This window comes from Natator depressus, chromosome 11, assembly GCF_965152275.1.
Source record: "Natator depressus isolate rNatDep1 chromosome 11, rNatDep2.hap1, whole genome shotgun sequence".
NCBI lineage: Eukaryota > Metazoa > Chordata > Testudines > Cheloniidae > Natator > Natator depressus.
This window is the reverse complement of record NC_134244.1, coordinates 71,026,591-71,043,212: the sequence shown is the minus strand read 5'-3', so window position 1 is coordinate 71,043,212 and position 16,622 is coordinate 71,026,591. Positions and strand designations below refer to the sequence as shown.

At 46.9% G+C, this 16,622-nt stretch overlaps 1 protein-coding gene across 1 annotated transcript in view; it reads right to left on the bottom strand.

Annotated features, from left to right (window-relative positions):
- Positions 1-6,461: 6,461 nt before the first annotated feature.
- The window catches only part of TRPM8 (transient receptor potential cation channel subfamily M member 8), a 116,349-nt gene continuing 106,188 nt past the window's right edge, over positions 6,462-16,622 (bottom strand). The window contains exons 25-27 of the mRNA XM_074968163.1: positions 12,261-12,294; positions 10,808-10,895; positions 6,462-8,050 (exon numbers count right to left, since the gene is read on the bottom strand). Coding sequence (XP_074824264.1) covers positions 10,845-10,895; positions 12,261-12,294 — 85 coding nt within the window. The 3' untranslated portion in view covers positions 6,462-8,050; positions 10,808-10,844. The remainder of the gene's footprint in view (positions 8,051-10,807; positions 10,896-12,260; positions 12,295-16,622) is intronic.

The following is a 16,622-nucleotide window of genomic DNA, read 5'->3' as shown; positions in this document are numbered from 1 at the left end:
AGTAGAACAAGCCCGCTTTCCACCAACATCTGGAATCCATCTCCCAGGTGAGGACAAAGGTATCACAGGCCATTTCATGGTGTTTTCCCCTGAAACCAAACTACCAATGAATGTTCAAAATGGGAGGAAACCGGGCTCCACGCTCCTTTCTCTCCAGGCCTCCCAGACAAACAAGGAGGAAAAGCTCTGCTTGTTAAAAAGAAATATCTGCTTCCCCTGAGCTCATCTTTAATCCTCAGCGCCTGCTCATTCCATCACAAAACCCTGCTTTTCATCCCCTAGCTATACATATGGGCCAATGGGGTTGGAAATTGGCCTCTGGGGCTAAGGTCGCATTTTTCCATCAAGTTTCACAAAGAGTGAGCAGGTGGTCCCGGAGCTGAGCCCCTGCCCACCTTCCCCTCTTCCCAAATCCAGTAGGAGCTCACGGTTTTGTTTGTTTGTTCCTGGAGTCAAGGGGTGGAGTGAAGAAGCAGCAAAACAAACCAACCACATGAGCACAGCAAGCTGCACACCCGAGAAGAACGTAGTAGCAAACGCCCAGGCTGTGTGCACCTAGGCCTTCTGGAGGCAAGCTGAGCTAGTGCTCTGTCCAGAGGTGGGTGGCTCTCCATTAACTATACAACAGGCTGTGTCCAGTCGGTACAATCTAGCCCAAAAGTTCTTCCTGATTGCTGGGGGTTTCCTTCAGATGCCTTTGCACTGAATAAAGTGTGTGATAAAAATGGATGTCTTTCAAGAAAACTGATGTGTCTAAATAGGATCTGAGCACTTGGAAGATTAGGGCTCCCAGTTTAAGTTTATCCTCTCTCATAGGATTAAGGCACATCTATGTGTATACATGTGCGCGCACACACACACATATTCTGGGATCTTCAAACCATCCAGGTGGTGGAAAGAGGCTAGAAAACAGCTGGATCGGGGCTGTTAAGAATTCCCCACCGCGGCGTTGGTCTCAGCTCATATCAAACTAACATACCTGGCGCCTATGGAAACTGCACCACTGTGCTCTAGTGTAGGGGGCATGTCAAAGGCCAGGGGACCTTTGTCTCCTGCATAATTTAAAGGCGCCGTAGGCAGTTCTGCTCTAAGCAGCAGTGAGTGCGGGTACTCCCTGAAAACTCAGAGCTGGAGCCAGCTCTCAGTTGCTCCCAAATCTGCCCCGCGTCGTTCTCAGCAGAGGAGAGAGTCTGGGCCTTTATGTTTTACCCTACTTCTTTTATGACAAACTCAGTAAGACATGTAACACAAAACCAGGTTCTTCCTGCTGAAGAATTGGCTTCTTTCCTGATATAACCCATTGGCCCTCCCTTCAGTCAGCTGGCCGGACAAAGGGGCCCCTTGTAAAGCTCCCATGAGGCTGCCAGGAAAAGGTGTGTGGCACTGAAGTAGCAGTCACCTCCTTTCTGGAAGTCTTGGGAAGAAAATGCTTTATTCTGGGAGCTGGGTTTGCTTGAGCACAGTGTTCATTGCTGCTGCTAACCTAGTGGCTCATGCCTCACCAGTGCATTTTGCATGGGGCTGTTCCTTGGTGCCCTTTCAAGTTGATAACTCAGGTCACGGTGCATGCAACTTTGATTCTATTCACTGCGCTCTGCCACTTTAAATGTAAGAATTCTGCCTCCCAACGAGGGGCCAAGGCTGCGGCAAGGTTCAAGCTATGGAAGCTTAAAGGGAAAACATGTTAGTTTGCATCTCATAGGGTGAAATTCACTGTGGTGCTGAGGGCCAGAAGGAGGGTTATGCACCACAGCAGACTTGTACTGGCTCTGAGCCACAGTGGATTTCACCTAGGGAGATGCTGGACCTACCTCGCCACCTTGCTTCAGTCATTTACAGCCATGCTAACTCACACTGGACAGACATAAGTGTGGACACAAGATAGAGATTCAGATGCTTGAGCACTGGAGTCCTAAATCTTAAGGTGGTCAGCTAACTCGTGCGCACATCCTTTGCCCTGTGCCTGGAAAATATAATTGCTTTGGGACGGTAATGTCTAGCAATTTTATATATAGGTCTTAATCCATAGTTCGTGGTAAAGCACAAGCTGGCAGAGCTGTGAATGGCAGTAAAACAATCCCTTTGAGTATGCAGAGCCATCTGAGGCAGCCTGTTAATGTACTTGGTGTTAGAATGATGTCTTGGGACAGGGCCATGCCGATACTAATTGCACATTTGGATGCTGGCAGGAAGCCTGGGAGCAGAGGGAAAGAGTGGGGATGACCACGTAGGAACGAAGGAGGAGGTGGCGCGCCAAGGCACTTCCTACTACCAATAGCGTGGCAGAGCTGGTCACTTTAATAAAACCTCCGCACCCATCTCAATGTCATTACGTGGCATAAAGCTAGAGGAAGGACTCAGACTCCCTCTTGCTACATTTAATGTTCAATTTATGTACAGAGGAAACTCATCTCGCCTCACCCACTTTGAATCCGTGACACAGCTCTGCCCCGCCACTGGGATCCAGATGGCACAAGTCTCATAGACCAAGCTCAGAGCCAGAATTCCTGGCTGCAACAACACTGACGCTGGATTCCAAGACTCGTTTCCATGTAAGTGGTAGTTGTCCAAAGGGCAGCTGTGTAACGATTGCAGAGATCAGCGTTGCCTGGTGCTTTTCCTCATCAGCCTCTCTGAGGTGCAGTGAACCAGGGTAAATGGGCTGCAGGGAGAATGAAGGTGAATTCAGAGCAGCATTTGCGTGTGTCAGACAAACCCCTAGGATGTGTCTCGCTGGAAAACTATTTAGCTGCAGTTCCGGGTCACTGGGAAACATGGCTCCAGCCACTGGCATCAACCCAAACACCTGAGCCATGTGAAACAGCCTAACAGGGTGTGAAATGAAATCCAGTTGCATCACTGCCCCAGTTTTACAGCACTCAGTCCTTTGTTTTAGCTGAAAGGAAGAGAGGAATCTCCCTTTGCACCCAAGCAGAGTGCTCAGCTTAGAGCCCTGAGCAGAACAAGTCAGCTGGGGACTGCTGCACTGGAGAGGAGTAATGGACTCCCGTGCTGGGAAGCTTCCCACTACTGAAACATGAGTGCTAGGACCAATTCTCCTCATTATTTGGGTGCTCCCTGCTGGATTTTTCCATACCAGAGCCCCCGTCCTATTTAGCAGCACAGGAAGGGCAGGCGGGACATAAACCCCCAGCACATCTTTACAACCCCTAGCTTAGGGCTATTGTTTCAGGTTATGTTCAGACTCCGGCAGGCAGCACTGGCCTCAGTTTATATTCCCGACGTTCGCCCTGTAACTAGAAATATAGCTTTTAAATGAAATGAAGGTGGTCTAAAACCCTAGTGCCGCAGGGCCTTCCCCCAGGCCGCCCCTTGCTGCACTGCAGCACTCTCTGTGCTCATGCTGAATAGGTTGGCAGAGAGGGGTGTCCTGTGGGGCACAGGCTATGTTCTAGATGACAGATTGGAGTAACAGTCATGCAGCTGCAGGGTCTATCCCTCTAACCTTAACCTGGTTTCCTCCACCACGGCCATGGACCTGGGCTTTGTGCAGTGGGGCTTTCCACTGACCCTCACACTAGTGCAGCTGCAGCAGCAGTGAATAATGGGCTCCCATTTGGGACAAGAAAGACAAGGCCATGGACAGCAAGAGTACACGTGACTGATGCTCCTCTTCCCCGCCCTGCAGAGACGGCAGGGAGGGAGATTTCCCTTCCTCTTACCTTCTATGACATTCTCCTCACTTTCTTGCGTTGGTGAGCAGCTTCCTGAAATCAAAACACTTCAGTTTAGGGCTACACTGCAACTGGAGGTGACACTCAGCACTTGTAGACTTACCCAAGCCAGCTTTGACCTAGCCAGCTCAAACAATAGCAGGGAGGCTGCACAAGCCCTGCGGGACCCTGAGTATGCACTCAGGTGGCAAGCCCATGCCATCATGGCTTCACTGCCACGATTATTTGATCTAGGTAGATCAATGCTAGCTCAGGTACGTCTACATGTGCTGCACTCACACCTCAGGTACGTCTAGATATGCTGCAGTTCCACCTTACAGTGCAGACGTACCCCGAGTTAGGGAAAATGTGCAGCTGTGGAGCAAACCAGTTGGTTGACCCTTCCCAGGAGTTTTATAGCATGGAAACACATTTCTTCGATTATCTCCCAAGAGCAATATGAAAGCTTGGAAAGGATCTCAGCATGGGGCAGCAACAAAAGGATATTGACAAGAGGATTCCATCTCTTTCATAAGGATCTGAATTGTACCCTGGGGCCTGATGCTGAAGGTAACATCAGTGGGAGACGTGGGTGCTGGACCCTTTGGGAAGTGAGGCTCCCTCACTGCAGAGAATAGCATGCTCTATTGGTCAGGAGGAAAGGCCAAAATTCAGCAATTTCCAAATGGACACCTCAGAACCAGTCATCGGGGCAGTGGATTTTTTTTTTATTTTCAGTGTTGGTATTTAACAATCCCCTTTTACTTTCACTAAAGAGGTGTCAAATTACTTCAAGAGTTGACACTTACAGGACGTAAATGACATTATCCTGGCACAGCACAAAAAGCAGTGTGCTTGTGTTGTGCGTTGTACCGCTGGAGCATTGGGTGCTAATCAATTCCTGACGCAAGGTACATCCAGAATGAACAACACTCCCATTCTCATTTACTATAAACAAAGCCAGGACTTTTACAATATAATAGGATGCTGTGGGGGAAATTGCTGTTAACCTTGCTGTTGAAACTGACCCCATCCCATTCTGTGGCAAAATCTATGCACTATATGCAACATATGCAAGAGCTGTAATGCAAGAGGCTTACAGGCCTTTATCCTGTAAGACTTGGCTTAAGCTAAAGCATTTACGTATGCTAGGCTGTGGCACTTGACCCAGATAATGGACTAGGCCAATCTCTAACTAGAAAAGAACCAAAGGGCCTCCAGAAAAGTCCCTAGCTGTCCATTATATGCACCCTCCACCCTGCAAAAGTCCCTAGTCAAAACGCTGCCACAGTAAACCGTAGATCTTGATAAGATCTTGATAATAACACGGTGCATCAGCACTGTGCTAATTATGAAACTGCCCTTCCATTAATTCCTTATAAGGCTTTATTAATAATGCTTGAGTGGTAAGGAAATGTATCATTTGGCTTGAATTTGGACCTATATAAGTCTGGTATTATAGGGGCAGGGAAGAGAGAGACCAGGTTGGCATCTGTGTGTGACCAACTTTATGTCCCTCTCCCTGCATGCTTGTATTCAATAAAAGACCTCAGGCTGTTTGAACCAAACAGATTGTGTGACTTGTTTTCAACAACCATGCTTATGAAGTTGCCAATTGTTGTCTGGTCTTTGCAGATTAGTAATTCCATGGTATATTCTTGAATTGATCATTCTGTTTTGGTCCACAACATTACACTTTTTTTTTAAATCTTGATCACTAAAGAGTAATCCAATTTCATTAAATTTTGGCTCTATCCCCTGTGATACAGCATGGCCAGAGGGCAGCAGGAGAGTGATAAGAGGGGAGATATGCAAGCCCCAGGATGATGAGAGCCTCATTCCCTGTAGAGGGAAGAAAGGTTGCTATAGATCAATTAGAGCACCTGAAACCAATTAGAGCATCTGAAGCCAGTCACCTGATAAAACCCTCCTGCTTCAAGCAGATAGTTGGGAGGAGTTGAAGCAGAGTGGTTTGGTGCTGGAGCAGAGAGCAGTTTGGATGAGAGTTTGGAGAAGTGCTGTGGCAGGCCAGAAGACCAAGACTCTAGGTAAAGGGAAACCCGGCTTGTACAGAGCAGAGGGACTCCACAGACAAGGGGTTGGGAGAAACCTGTCCCAAGCAGAGAGAGGGCAGGAAGCCCCACAAGCTGAAGGGCCAGAGAGGGAAGTAGCCCAGGGAAAGGAATCACTAGTCCAAGTGGTTTGCTGCTATCCCTAGGGCCCCTGGGCGGGGACCTGGAGTAGAGGGCGGGCCTGGGTCCCTCCCTCTCCATTCCCCTTCTCTGGAATACCAGTGGGACAGTTGATACCCCAGACTAGGGGTGAGAAACGGCATCCTGAACCCCCCACAAGAACAGAAAGCACGGGACCCATCATAGTAGTGCTGGCAAATTTGCCACACCCCCTAGAGAAATCCCACTGGTGTTGACCATCAGAATGTCTTTCCTCTCTTTGGAGAATCCTTTTCAAACAGAGATGGGTGCCTAGTGCGATTGTTTCCCTAATTATTCCCAAAGTCGTCTCAGTTGTGTTGCAATTCCTAGAGTAAGGCAGTGGGTGATACGTAGCTGGCAATAACACGGAACACTTGCCTGTAGAAATGAGATTAGATAAAGAAATACAGAAAGTGTCACAGGGGTAGCAATGGTAGCAGAACCTATTTGGCTTAGGAAAATACCTTGTTTATCTTTTCCCACCCTGAAATAAGGCAAGAAGCCAGAGTTAACTTACTATTTAATGTGTATGTTCATAAAGGTACATTTGATTCTTTGTTACACTACTCATAGCTACATCCAGCATAATATGCAGGGGAACAACACTGTTACAGGTACCATAGAGTATGGCATGGCAGACAATAAAAATGGAAGGAAGACACATTATCCACAGTAAAGGCAGACACAAGTGACAAATGAAAATCCATTTATATAAAGTAGATTTCTCTTAGTCATTTAGGACCCAATCCAACTTCCACTGAAGTCAGTGGGAGTCTGAGTGCGTCCTGACAAGCCTTCCCAATGTCTGACGACTGAAATCTTATGTTGCACTGCTGAACAGATATCACCCTTAGTATTGGTGTTGTAATCAACACTGAACTTGACCTGTTTCAGTGCACTTGGTAAGTTTGGATAGCAGATCAAACAGCAAAGATGTGAACAGCAAGATGCTGAAAGAGTTTTACTGTAACAGGCAATTAATAATGCTTTCCCTGGAAAATATATTCAGTTGTTTTCTTATGCAGAGACAACACAGCAGTCATTTGAGTTAATGGCTTGCTAGGGCTTGGCTCTCCGGAAGACTTTCAGCATGTAACACAAAGGCAGAGCCATTCTGGTTGAGCCAAGCTGTCATCCAGCTGATCTTGCTATAGGCAGCATTGCATTTAGAAGCCCCTTTCCCTTCCAGGAAAGAACACTCAACTGGGGACACTTGCTTTCTAAACTACTGTGATACCAGGAGCTAGCCCTGCTGTTGCATCAAATGAGCGGTGAATCACATACCACCTCTTGTTTGTTAATGAATCAGAACACGAACAGGCCATACAGAAACTTGAACAAGTGAAACCAAATGCAATATCAGGGCCTTGCAAAACATCACTGAGGCAGCAAGTAGTGATCCTATTAGACTTATTTATGAACTGCCTGCCTTCAGCATTGTGGTGTGGGCACTCAGAGTCTGGGCTACAAAACAGTATCTCAGCCTAATCTGAAGAAGTCTTTATTGTTCACCAGGAATCCAGGGGGCAGGTTAGTTTTGGATGCTGAGTGCAATATTTCCTATTAGGGAAGGCAGGAGGCCTTTTATCTTCATACACCAGCGTGTAAAAATTTAGTCAGGGTTTGGAAATACACTATGTGGGTAGCAAGGGAGGCAGGGGAGGAGATCATTGGGGGTCATTAAAAAAAACAATGAGGCCCAAATCCTCAAAAGAATTTAGGCTCCTAACTTTCTTTGAGCTAGGAGCCTAAACACCTCTGAGGATCTGCACTTGAGTGTCTAGTTGATGCCTGGGTGAAGATCCGTTCACGAGACTCAAACCAGAGTGGTTTGGCAGCAGAATTCTTGGAGTTAGGAAAGTGATCTCTGAGCAGCTGATGAGAGCTACCTGCTTACAGCCAGTAACTAAGGACTGAGAAGAAAAGCAACAGATGAGCTTTTGGAATTTGGAGCTCAACTAGGAGGATAATTTTTTATCATCATCATGTAAGATGACCATGGAAATAAGAGACCCGAGCCCGCAGCTCTGAGACGCGAAGAGCAGAAATGTCATTTTAAAAGCACCATGCATCCTCCCCGCTCCTTCCCAGGTGCTACCATTTGTCGCAGGATACATTTCACTTTGAGACATCTCCTAGAAATTAGTGTGAATAAGTCAGTACCTGCGTGAGCAAAGAAAATAAAAAGAGAATTTTAGAATAAATCTCCCACTGCAGTCAGTTGACACATTTTGTTTTCGTTCCAGTATCTGTCAACATGGAATCCAGGGGTCTAATCCTAACAAATTACCAGGGATGAAATGGGCTTGCTGCTGTGCTAAGAAATGAGGAACAGTCGCAGCTCTGATGTGTATTAGATTAAGTAAGAGCAGAGGCAGAATTGGGAAGTTTTGGGGCTGTCAATTCAGCATCTTCTGCAGGTGCTGGGCCTGATTCTCCGATGCACTGCATTGTATGCAGTGATTTCCCCCTGTACCAGACGAGAGCAGCGTGGATGTAAACATTATCATTCTGATTGACCAAAGTATGACAAAGATACAGCTTCAGCTTCTTGGAAGGCATTGGCTTGTCTGCCCTTCACATGCATCTAGATTAGTTAGTACATTGGGTCATTTTTTGTGGGAGCCCAGCTTCAGAACCTGGACAGCTCATACGCAAGAGAGCATTCACAGCACCAGGAAGATTTCACTGAGCTGCCAGCAAGCAGTAAGCCATTTTTCAGGTGGACCCGGCATCCTCAACTTCCATTATACTTCATCCCCTAGGAACCAGAGTAGTCTCCAAGCTACCAGACTAGAGTTTAGACCTTTTACCTGACTTGAGCTAACTTACAAGCTGAACAACTTCAGATTCACTACATCTAAGGATGTGGCTAAGGACTGGAGAGACTAAGCCCTTTCCTCGAACTGTGCAGTTTACCCCCATGGGGCTCTCTGGCATTGCGCCTTATATAATCATTTACCTCTGTGCAAAGTGGGTATAAAATAATACCCCCACTGTGAGCGAGTAGAGAATTGAGTTGGTAGTGTTTAAGGTTCATTTTGCACTTGCAAAAATGATTCTCTACAAGGAACAAATCTCTTCAATCCCTGAAAGAGAGCCCTGTGCCTTTAAGGCAGGGGTGGGCAAACTTTTTGGCCTGAGGGCCACATCTGCGTATGGAAATTGTATGGCGGGCCATGAATGCTCACGAAATTGGGGTTGGGGTGAAGGAGGGGGTGAGGACTCTGGCTGGGGGTGCAGGCTCTGGGGTGGGACCAGAAATGAGGGGTTCGGAGGGCGGGAGGGGAAACAGGGTTGGGGTGTGAGGGGGTGAGGTCTCCGGCTGGAGGTGCGAGCACTGGGGTGGAGCTGGGGGATGAGGGATTTGGGGTGTAGGAGGGTGCTCCAGGCTGGGACCAAGGGGTTTGGAGGGCAGGAAGGGGATCAGGGATGGGGCAGGATTTTATGGCACGGGGCAGGGGAGGGGTCAGGGCTTTGGCTAGGGGTGCAGGCTCTGGGATGGGGCCAGAAATGAGGAGTTCAGCGTGCAGGAGGGGGCTCCAGGCTGGGACAGGGGGTTGGGGTGCAGGGGGGTGAGGGCTTCGGCTGGGGGTGAAGGCTCTAGGGTGGGGCTGCGGATGAGGGGTTTGGGGCGCAGGAGGGGCTCAGGGGTGCAGGCTCCAAGCGGCACTGACCTGAAGCAGCTCTCAGAAGCAGTGGCATGTCCCAGCTCTGGATTCTAAATGGAGGTGCGGCCAGGTGGCTCTGTACGCGGCCCCGTCCGCAGGCACCGCCCCTGCAGCTCCCACTGTCTGCAGTTCCTGGTGAATTGGAGCTGTGGGGGCAACACTTGTTGTGGGGGCAGTGTGCAGAGCCCCCTGGCCGTTTCTCCGCGTAGGAGCCAGAGTGGGGACATGCCGCTGTTTCTGGGAGCCACACGGATCCACGGCACACATGTGCAGAGCAGCCCCTGACCCTGCTCTCCGGCAGGAGCGTCGGAGCGGGGCAAGTCCCAGACCCCACTCCCCAGCAGGAGCTTGAGGGCCGAAATAAATGGGATGTGGCCCGCAGGCCATAGTTTGCTCACCCCTGCTTTAAAGTTTAGTTTGACATAGTAATTCCAGATAGTCCTCACTTCCACACAACCACATTTCTTATTCCGTTTTCTCTGCAAAGGAAGATGCTAGTCATTGCTAGTTTTGATGTTGTTCTACATCACTCTAGTCTTTTCGTCAGGCATCTTAAATTCCTTTTGCTATCCCAAGGGCTCTGAATCCCTCACACCATTCAGTAACACCAGACAATCACAAACTGAAGAAGAATAAGGAAATCTATCAAAGGAAGTGGATAATTTGCTGAGAGAGAAAGGATAGCCTTGTTGGTGAGCGTACTAGCTTAGGACTTGGGAAATCTTGGTTCAGTTCCTAGCTCTGCTATAAACTTCCTATGTCATTCTGGGTAAGTTACATTCTATGCCATAGTCCCAGGGAATAATAATCCATGCTCTCTCATCCCCTTGGGTCTGTCTTTTTGATTTAGCTGATCAGGACAAGAACTTTCATTGTGTTTGTACAGCACCTACCACAATGGGACCCCTGATCTCAGTTGGGGCCTCTAGTATAAATAATACATAAATTGGTTCAGCTTGGAGCTTTTCAGCAAACCAGGGGTCAAAACAAGACAATTCTGATGGGGTTTAATAGGGTTTTTTTTTTAAATTACCGTCTGGAAATTAAAGATGGTGATAGCATATCCTTGGATTTAATCCAGAATGACCAAGTGAGAAAGAAATCCAGGGCCTAGTGTTCCCTTTTTAATGCTGAAGATATAAATAGAAGCATCAGTAACCAATGTCAAATGGAACCCTTCCTCTCTATTAGACAGATGCATTTAAGCACCGGAGATGCTCTTGTATGTTAGTCAATAAAGTGAGCTTACATTGCTGAGGTTTGCCTCCTCTGCTTTCAAGCTGCTTTTATTTTATTTTGTTAGCAATCTCTTTCAGAAGGCCTTTCAGATCATTAAGCTAAAAACAAAAACAAATCAAGATTCATGTTAGTTTGAAGCCAGCCTAGCTTATTCCAAGGCATTTTTGCAGCTTGGATAACAGGCAGAAAGATGTATGAGGCATATAAGCAGTAAGTCCTTTAAAAAGCCCGGGAATGGTTGTAAAACAGTAACAATAACTCCCATGGCACCTCCAAGTTAAGCTCCTGTTTCTTTGGTTACCCTCTGAATGCCGGCTGTTAGTGACTGAGCATTAGCCAATGCTATTTGCATTTACTAGATAAACTCAGCTGTGCTGATAAACAATGCAGTGCTTATATTTATTTTTCACAGGGAAATAGCCCTAATGAGCAATAGAAGTGCCTCTTCAAACATTGCCCCGGTACAGTCCATTTGGAAGGACAACAACTATTACAATTTTCATCAGTCAATAAATGTAGTGAGTCCTAATGCATACATATTTCATGCATTTAACAAGCAGGCATCATGAAACCAACTGACTCCAAATTACTCTGAATCTGCATTTACTCCTGAGACGGGATCTGGTCATTGGAGTTTTGTGGAAACCAGTCTACTGTAAAGATTGTTATGTTTTTACATTGGTTTCCTCCAATGCTTCTTTCACTCAGATGCACACAGAGCAAACTCTGGGGGCAACCTGATACCCTTACCTGCACTGAGACATAACTTACTTCCTGGGAAGTCTGTGGGACTACTCATGGATAAGGTGCTGTAAGGGGATCAGAATCTTGCTTGATGGAATTAACTGGACAGGCGACAGCGCACACTGCCGTGTGAAGTTTCTGCCTTCAAAGTGTATTTACAATGGGGGAAAACACCTTGTTCAGTACTATGCAACCCTGACATTCCCTTCCGCTTTAGAACTCTCCAGTGGTTTTCTAGTAATCAAGCAACAGGTCTGACAAGTACATTGCTTTGAGGCAGTTCATTTAAGACATGTTTAAGGCACTATTTTGAAATTAAATCCTACCTAATAAAGCTCTTAGAAGCAGCAGCACAGCATGGCCTCTCTCCACCTTTGCAGAGCTTAGAAAATATCTGCTCCTTCATTCTTCAGCACAACTAGATGCTTCTTAGCATCTAAGCGACCTCATGTGGATGTTGTAATCTTATCAGAGGTCTGTGCCACACACACAGTTTTCTGCTTGAGGCACAGTGCCTCCTAGCATGCCCATCTGGGCAGCGTACCTCCACACTGCCCCCAACACAGGACAATACCTTGAAAGTACAGCCCTAAGAAAATAATATCTGACTACAGTTAAGTGTAAACAGTGCATAAATACGGGGCTCCAGTTTCTATATATGCCACTAGCTGTCATATCAGATAGCCACATATTCCCCAGACCAATCAAAAACAAAGTACCTTCATATCCAGTTGTCTAAATCGATGTGCCATCCTGTGAAGAGATGACAAATACCAAAATGAGCCATGTGGGACTAAAAATTAAACTAGCAATTGGCATCTACTCCTTGATTCGGTGCCAAACTGGGCAGCAGAACATTACATACAATTAATTTAAGGCAGGACATCTAGTCACATAGGAACACCTAAAATTTGGACCAAAGAAAACTATGGGCTCTTGGATCCTAGAATGATCTTCCACTCTGAATGCACATAGTTGAAGGTTAATGACAAGGCTGATATTGACTGCAGGTGTTATCTCCTGGGAACTCAAATAGTTCCCATTCATCTTTCCAGGATGAGACAAGTCATTATGGCTGTATGCACCTGGTTTTGATTACAACTCTATGTATAAATTACTGTCAGTGCTGCTCTTGGCAAGTTACTTACACGACCTCTTTTGGCTCAAAATTTGGCCACTCCAATTTGAATACATCTAGCTTGTAACTTAATGCTGAGCAGCATATGGAAAGTCTTACTTATGCCTTTAAGGATGGAATGTCCATAACAGGAAAGCTAGTGCCCTAGCACTAGTGAAACCCTTCACCCAAAGTTACCAGCTTTTCAATGCCAAAAATGGAAATGAAGAACACCTAGACACTATTGGAGGGTTGCTACAAAATAAAGCCTTTTATATTCAGTAGCACGTTGAATAAAGTTGCATGCGTGTTCTCCATGGGAATTAGGTACCTAAATACCTCTAAAAATTTGGTCCTATGCCTTTTGACAACTTTGTTCTCTGACTCTGGTCTGTATACATTTCTTTTTTTCTTGGCAGTTTGTCAGACTTAGTTGTTGCTTTAAAAATGCTGAGGTGATTCCTGAAGGAACTCTGAGGCTGATCAGCCAAGTGTCAGGATTTGACAAAGGATTTCTGAAGCTACCCATAGCCTTAGGACATAATTAACCTTTCAAGTCCCAACTAAAAATTGGAGACCCCATCTACTACTAGTACTAAGTAAAGATTTCTGGTCAGCTTGGAATCCCCGCAACCTACGTATAACCTTATTTCTCATGGTTACATGGCTGGTATTCTCCATTAATCTATGTAAAAATACTACCTAGCTCTTATATAGCACTTTCAATCAATGAATCTCAAAGCACTTTGAAAAAGGAGGAAAGCATGAATTTTTGGGTTAAGTTTTGAGGTGAGAGCAACAAGGGTGATGTCGTGGTGGGCGTCTGCTATAGACCACCAGACCAGGAGGATGAGGTAGATGAGGCTTTCTTTGGACAACTAACAGAAGTTTCCAGATCACAGGCCCTGGTTCTCATGGGGGACTTCAATCACCCTGACATCTGCTGGGAGAGCAATACAGAAGTGTACAGACAATCCAGGAAATTTTTTGAGAGTGTTGGGGACAACGTCCTGGTGCAAGTGCTGGAGGAACCAACTAGGGATCATGCAGGAACAGGAACGTCTGTGAGGGGATGGCTCCTGCCTCATACTGAGAATGAGGGGCGATCAGCAGGTTCTCTCAAGTGCTTATATACGAATGCACAAAGCCTTGGAAACAAGCAGGGAGAACTGGAGGTCCTGGTGATGTCAGGGAATTATGACATGATTGGAATAACAGAGACTTGGTGGGACAACTCACATGACTGGAGTACTGTCATGGATGGTTATAAACTGTTCAGGAAGGACAGGCAGGGCAGAAAAGGTGGGGGAGTAGCACTGTATGTAAGGGAGCAGTATGACTGCTCAGAGCTCCGGTATGAAACTGCAGAAAAACCTGAGTGTCTATGGATTAAGTTTAGAAGTGTGAGTAACAAGAGTGATGTAGTGGTGGGAGTCTGCTATAGACCACCGGACCAGGGGGATGAGGCTTTCTTCCGGCAACTCGCAGAAGCTACTAGATCGCACGCCCTGGTTCTCATGGGTGACTTTAATTTTCCTGATATTTGCTGGGAGAGCAATACAGCGGTGCATAGACAATCCAGGAAGTTTTGGAAAGCGTAGGGGACAATTTCCTGGTGCAAGTGCTAGACGAGCCAACTAGGGGCGGAGCTTTTCTTGACCTGCTGCTCACAAACAGGGAAGAATTAGTGGGGGAAGCAAAAGTGGATGGGAATCTGGGAGGCAGTGACCATGAGATGGTCGAGTTCAGGATCCTGACACAGGGAAGAAAGGTAAGCAGCAGGATACGGACCCTGGACTTCAGGAAAGCAGACTTCGACTCCCTCAGGGAGCGGATGGGTAGGATCCCCTGGGGGACTAACATGAAGGGGAAAGGAGTCCAGGAGAGCTGGCTGTATTTCAAGGAATCCCTGTTGAGGTTACAGGGACAAACCATCCCGATGAGTCGAAAGAATAGTAAATATGGCAGGCGACCAGCTTGGCTTAATGGTGAAATCCTAGCGGATCTTAAACATAAAAAAGAAGCTTACAAGAAGTGGAAGGTTGGACATATGACCAGGGAAGAGTATAAAAATATTGTTCGGGCATGTAGGAATGAAATCAGGAGGGCCAAATCGCACCTGGAGCTGCAGCTAGCAAGAAATGTCAAGAGTAACAAGAAGGGTTTCTTCAGGTATGTTGGCAACAAGAAGAAAGCCAAGGAAAGTGTGGGCCCCTTACTGAATGAGGGAGGCAACCTAGTGACAGAGGATGTGGAAAAAGCTAATGTGCTCAATGCTTTTCTTGCCTCTGTCTTCACTAACAAGGACAGCTCCCAGACTGCTGCGCTGGGCATCGCAACATGGGGAGTAGATGGCCAGCCCTCTGTGGAGAAAGAGGTGGTTAGGGACTATTTAGAAAAGCTGGACGTGCACAAGTCCATGGGGCCGGACGAGTTGCATCCGAGAGTGCTAAAGGAATTGGCGGATGTGATTGCAGAGCCATTGGCCATTATCTCTGAAAACTCGTGGCGAATGGGGGAAGTCCCAGATGACTGGAAAAAGGCTAATGTAGTGCCCATCTTTAAAAAAGGGAAGAAGGAGGATCCTGGGAACTACAGGCCAGTCAGCCTCACCTCAGTCCCCGGAAAAATCATGGAGCAGGTCCTCAAGGAATCAATCCTGAACCACTTACACGAGAGGAAAGTGATCAGGAACAGTCAGCATGGATTCACCAAGGGAAGGTCATGCCTGACTAATCTAATCGCCTTCTATGATGAGATTACTGATTCTGTGGATGAAGGGAAAGCAGTGGATGTATTGTTTCTTGACTTTAGCAAAGCTTTTGACACGGTCTCCCACAGTATTCTTGTCAGCAAGTTAAAGAAGTATGGGCTGGATGAATGGACTATAAGGTGGGTAGAAAGTTGGCTAGATTGTCGGGCTCAGTGGGTAGTGATCAATGGCTCCATGTCTAGTTGGCAGCCGGTGTCAAGTGGAGTGCCCCAGGGGTCGGTCCTGGGGCCGGTTTTGTTCAATATCTTCATAAATGATCTGGAGGATGGTGTGGATTGCACTCTCAGAAAATTTGCGGATGATACTAAACTGGGAGGAGTGGTAGATATGCTGGAGGGCAGAGATAGGATACAGAGGGACCTAGACAAATTGGAGGATTGGGCCAAAAGAAGCCTGATGAGGTTCAATAAGGATAAGTGCAGGGTCCTGCACTTAGGACGGAAGAACACAATGCACAGCTACAGACTAGGGACCGAATGGCTAGGCAGCAGTTCTGCAGAAAAGGACCTAGGGGTGACAGTGGACGAGAAGCTGGATATGAGTCAGCAGTGTGCCCTTGTTGCCAAGAAGGCCAATGGCATTTTGGGATGTATAAGTAGGGGCATAGCGAGCAGATCAAGGGACGTGATCGTTCCCCTCTATTCGACATTGGTGAGGCCTCATCTGGAGTACTGTGTCCAGTTTTGGGCCCCACACTACAAGAAGGATGTGGATAAATTGGAGAGAGTCCAGCGAAGGGCAACAAAAATGATTAGGGGTCTGGAACACATGACTTATGAGGAGAGTCTGAGGGAACTGGGATTGTTTAGTCTGCGGAAGAGAAGAATGAGGGGGGATTTCATAGCTGCTTTCAACTACCTGAGAGGTGGTTCCAGAGAGGATGGTTCTAGACTATTGGTGGTAGAAGAGGACAGGACAAGGAGTAATGGTCTCAAGTTGCAGTGGGGGAGGTTTAGGTTGGATATTAGGAAAAACTTTTTCACTAGGAGGGTGGTGAAACACTGGAATGCGTTACCTAGGGAAGTGGTAGAATCTCCTTCCTTGGAAGTTTTTAAGGTCAGTCTTGACAAAGCCTTGGCTGGGATGATTTGATTGGGGATTGGTCCTGCTTTGAGCAGGGGGTTGGACTAGATGACCTCCTGAGGTCCCTTCCAACCCTGATATTCTATGATTCTATGATTCTATGATTCC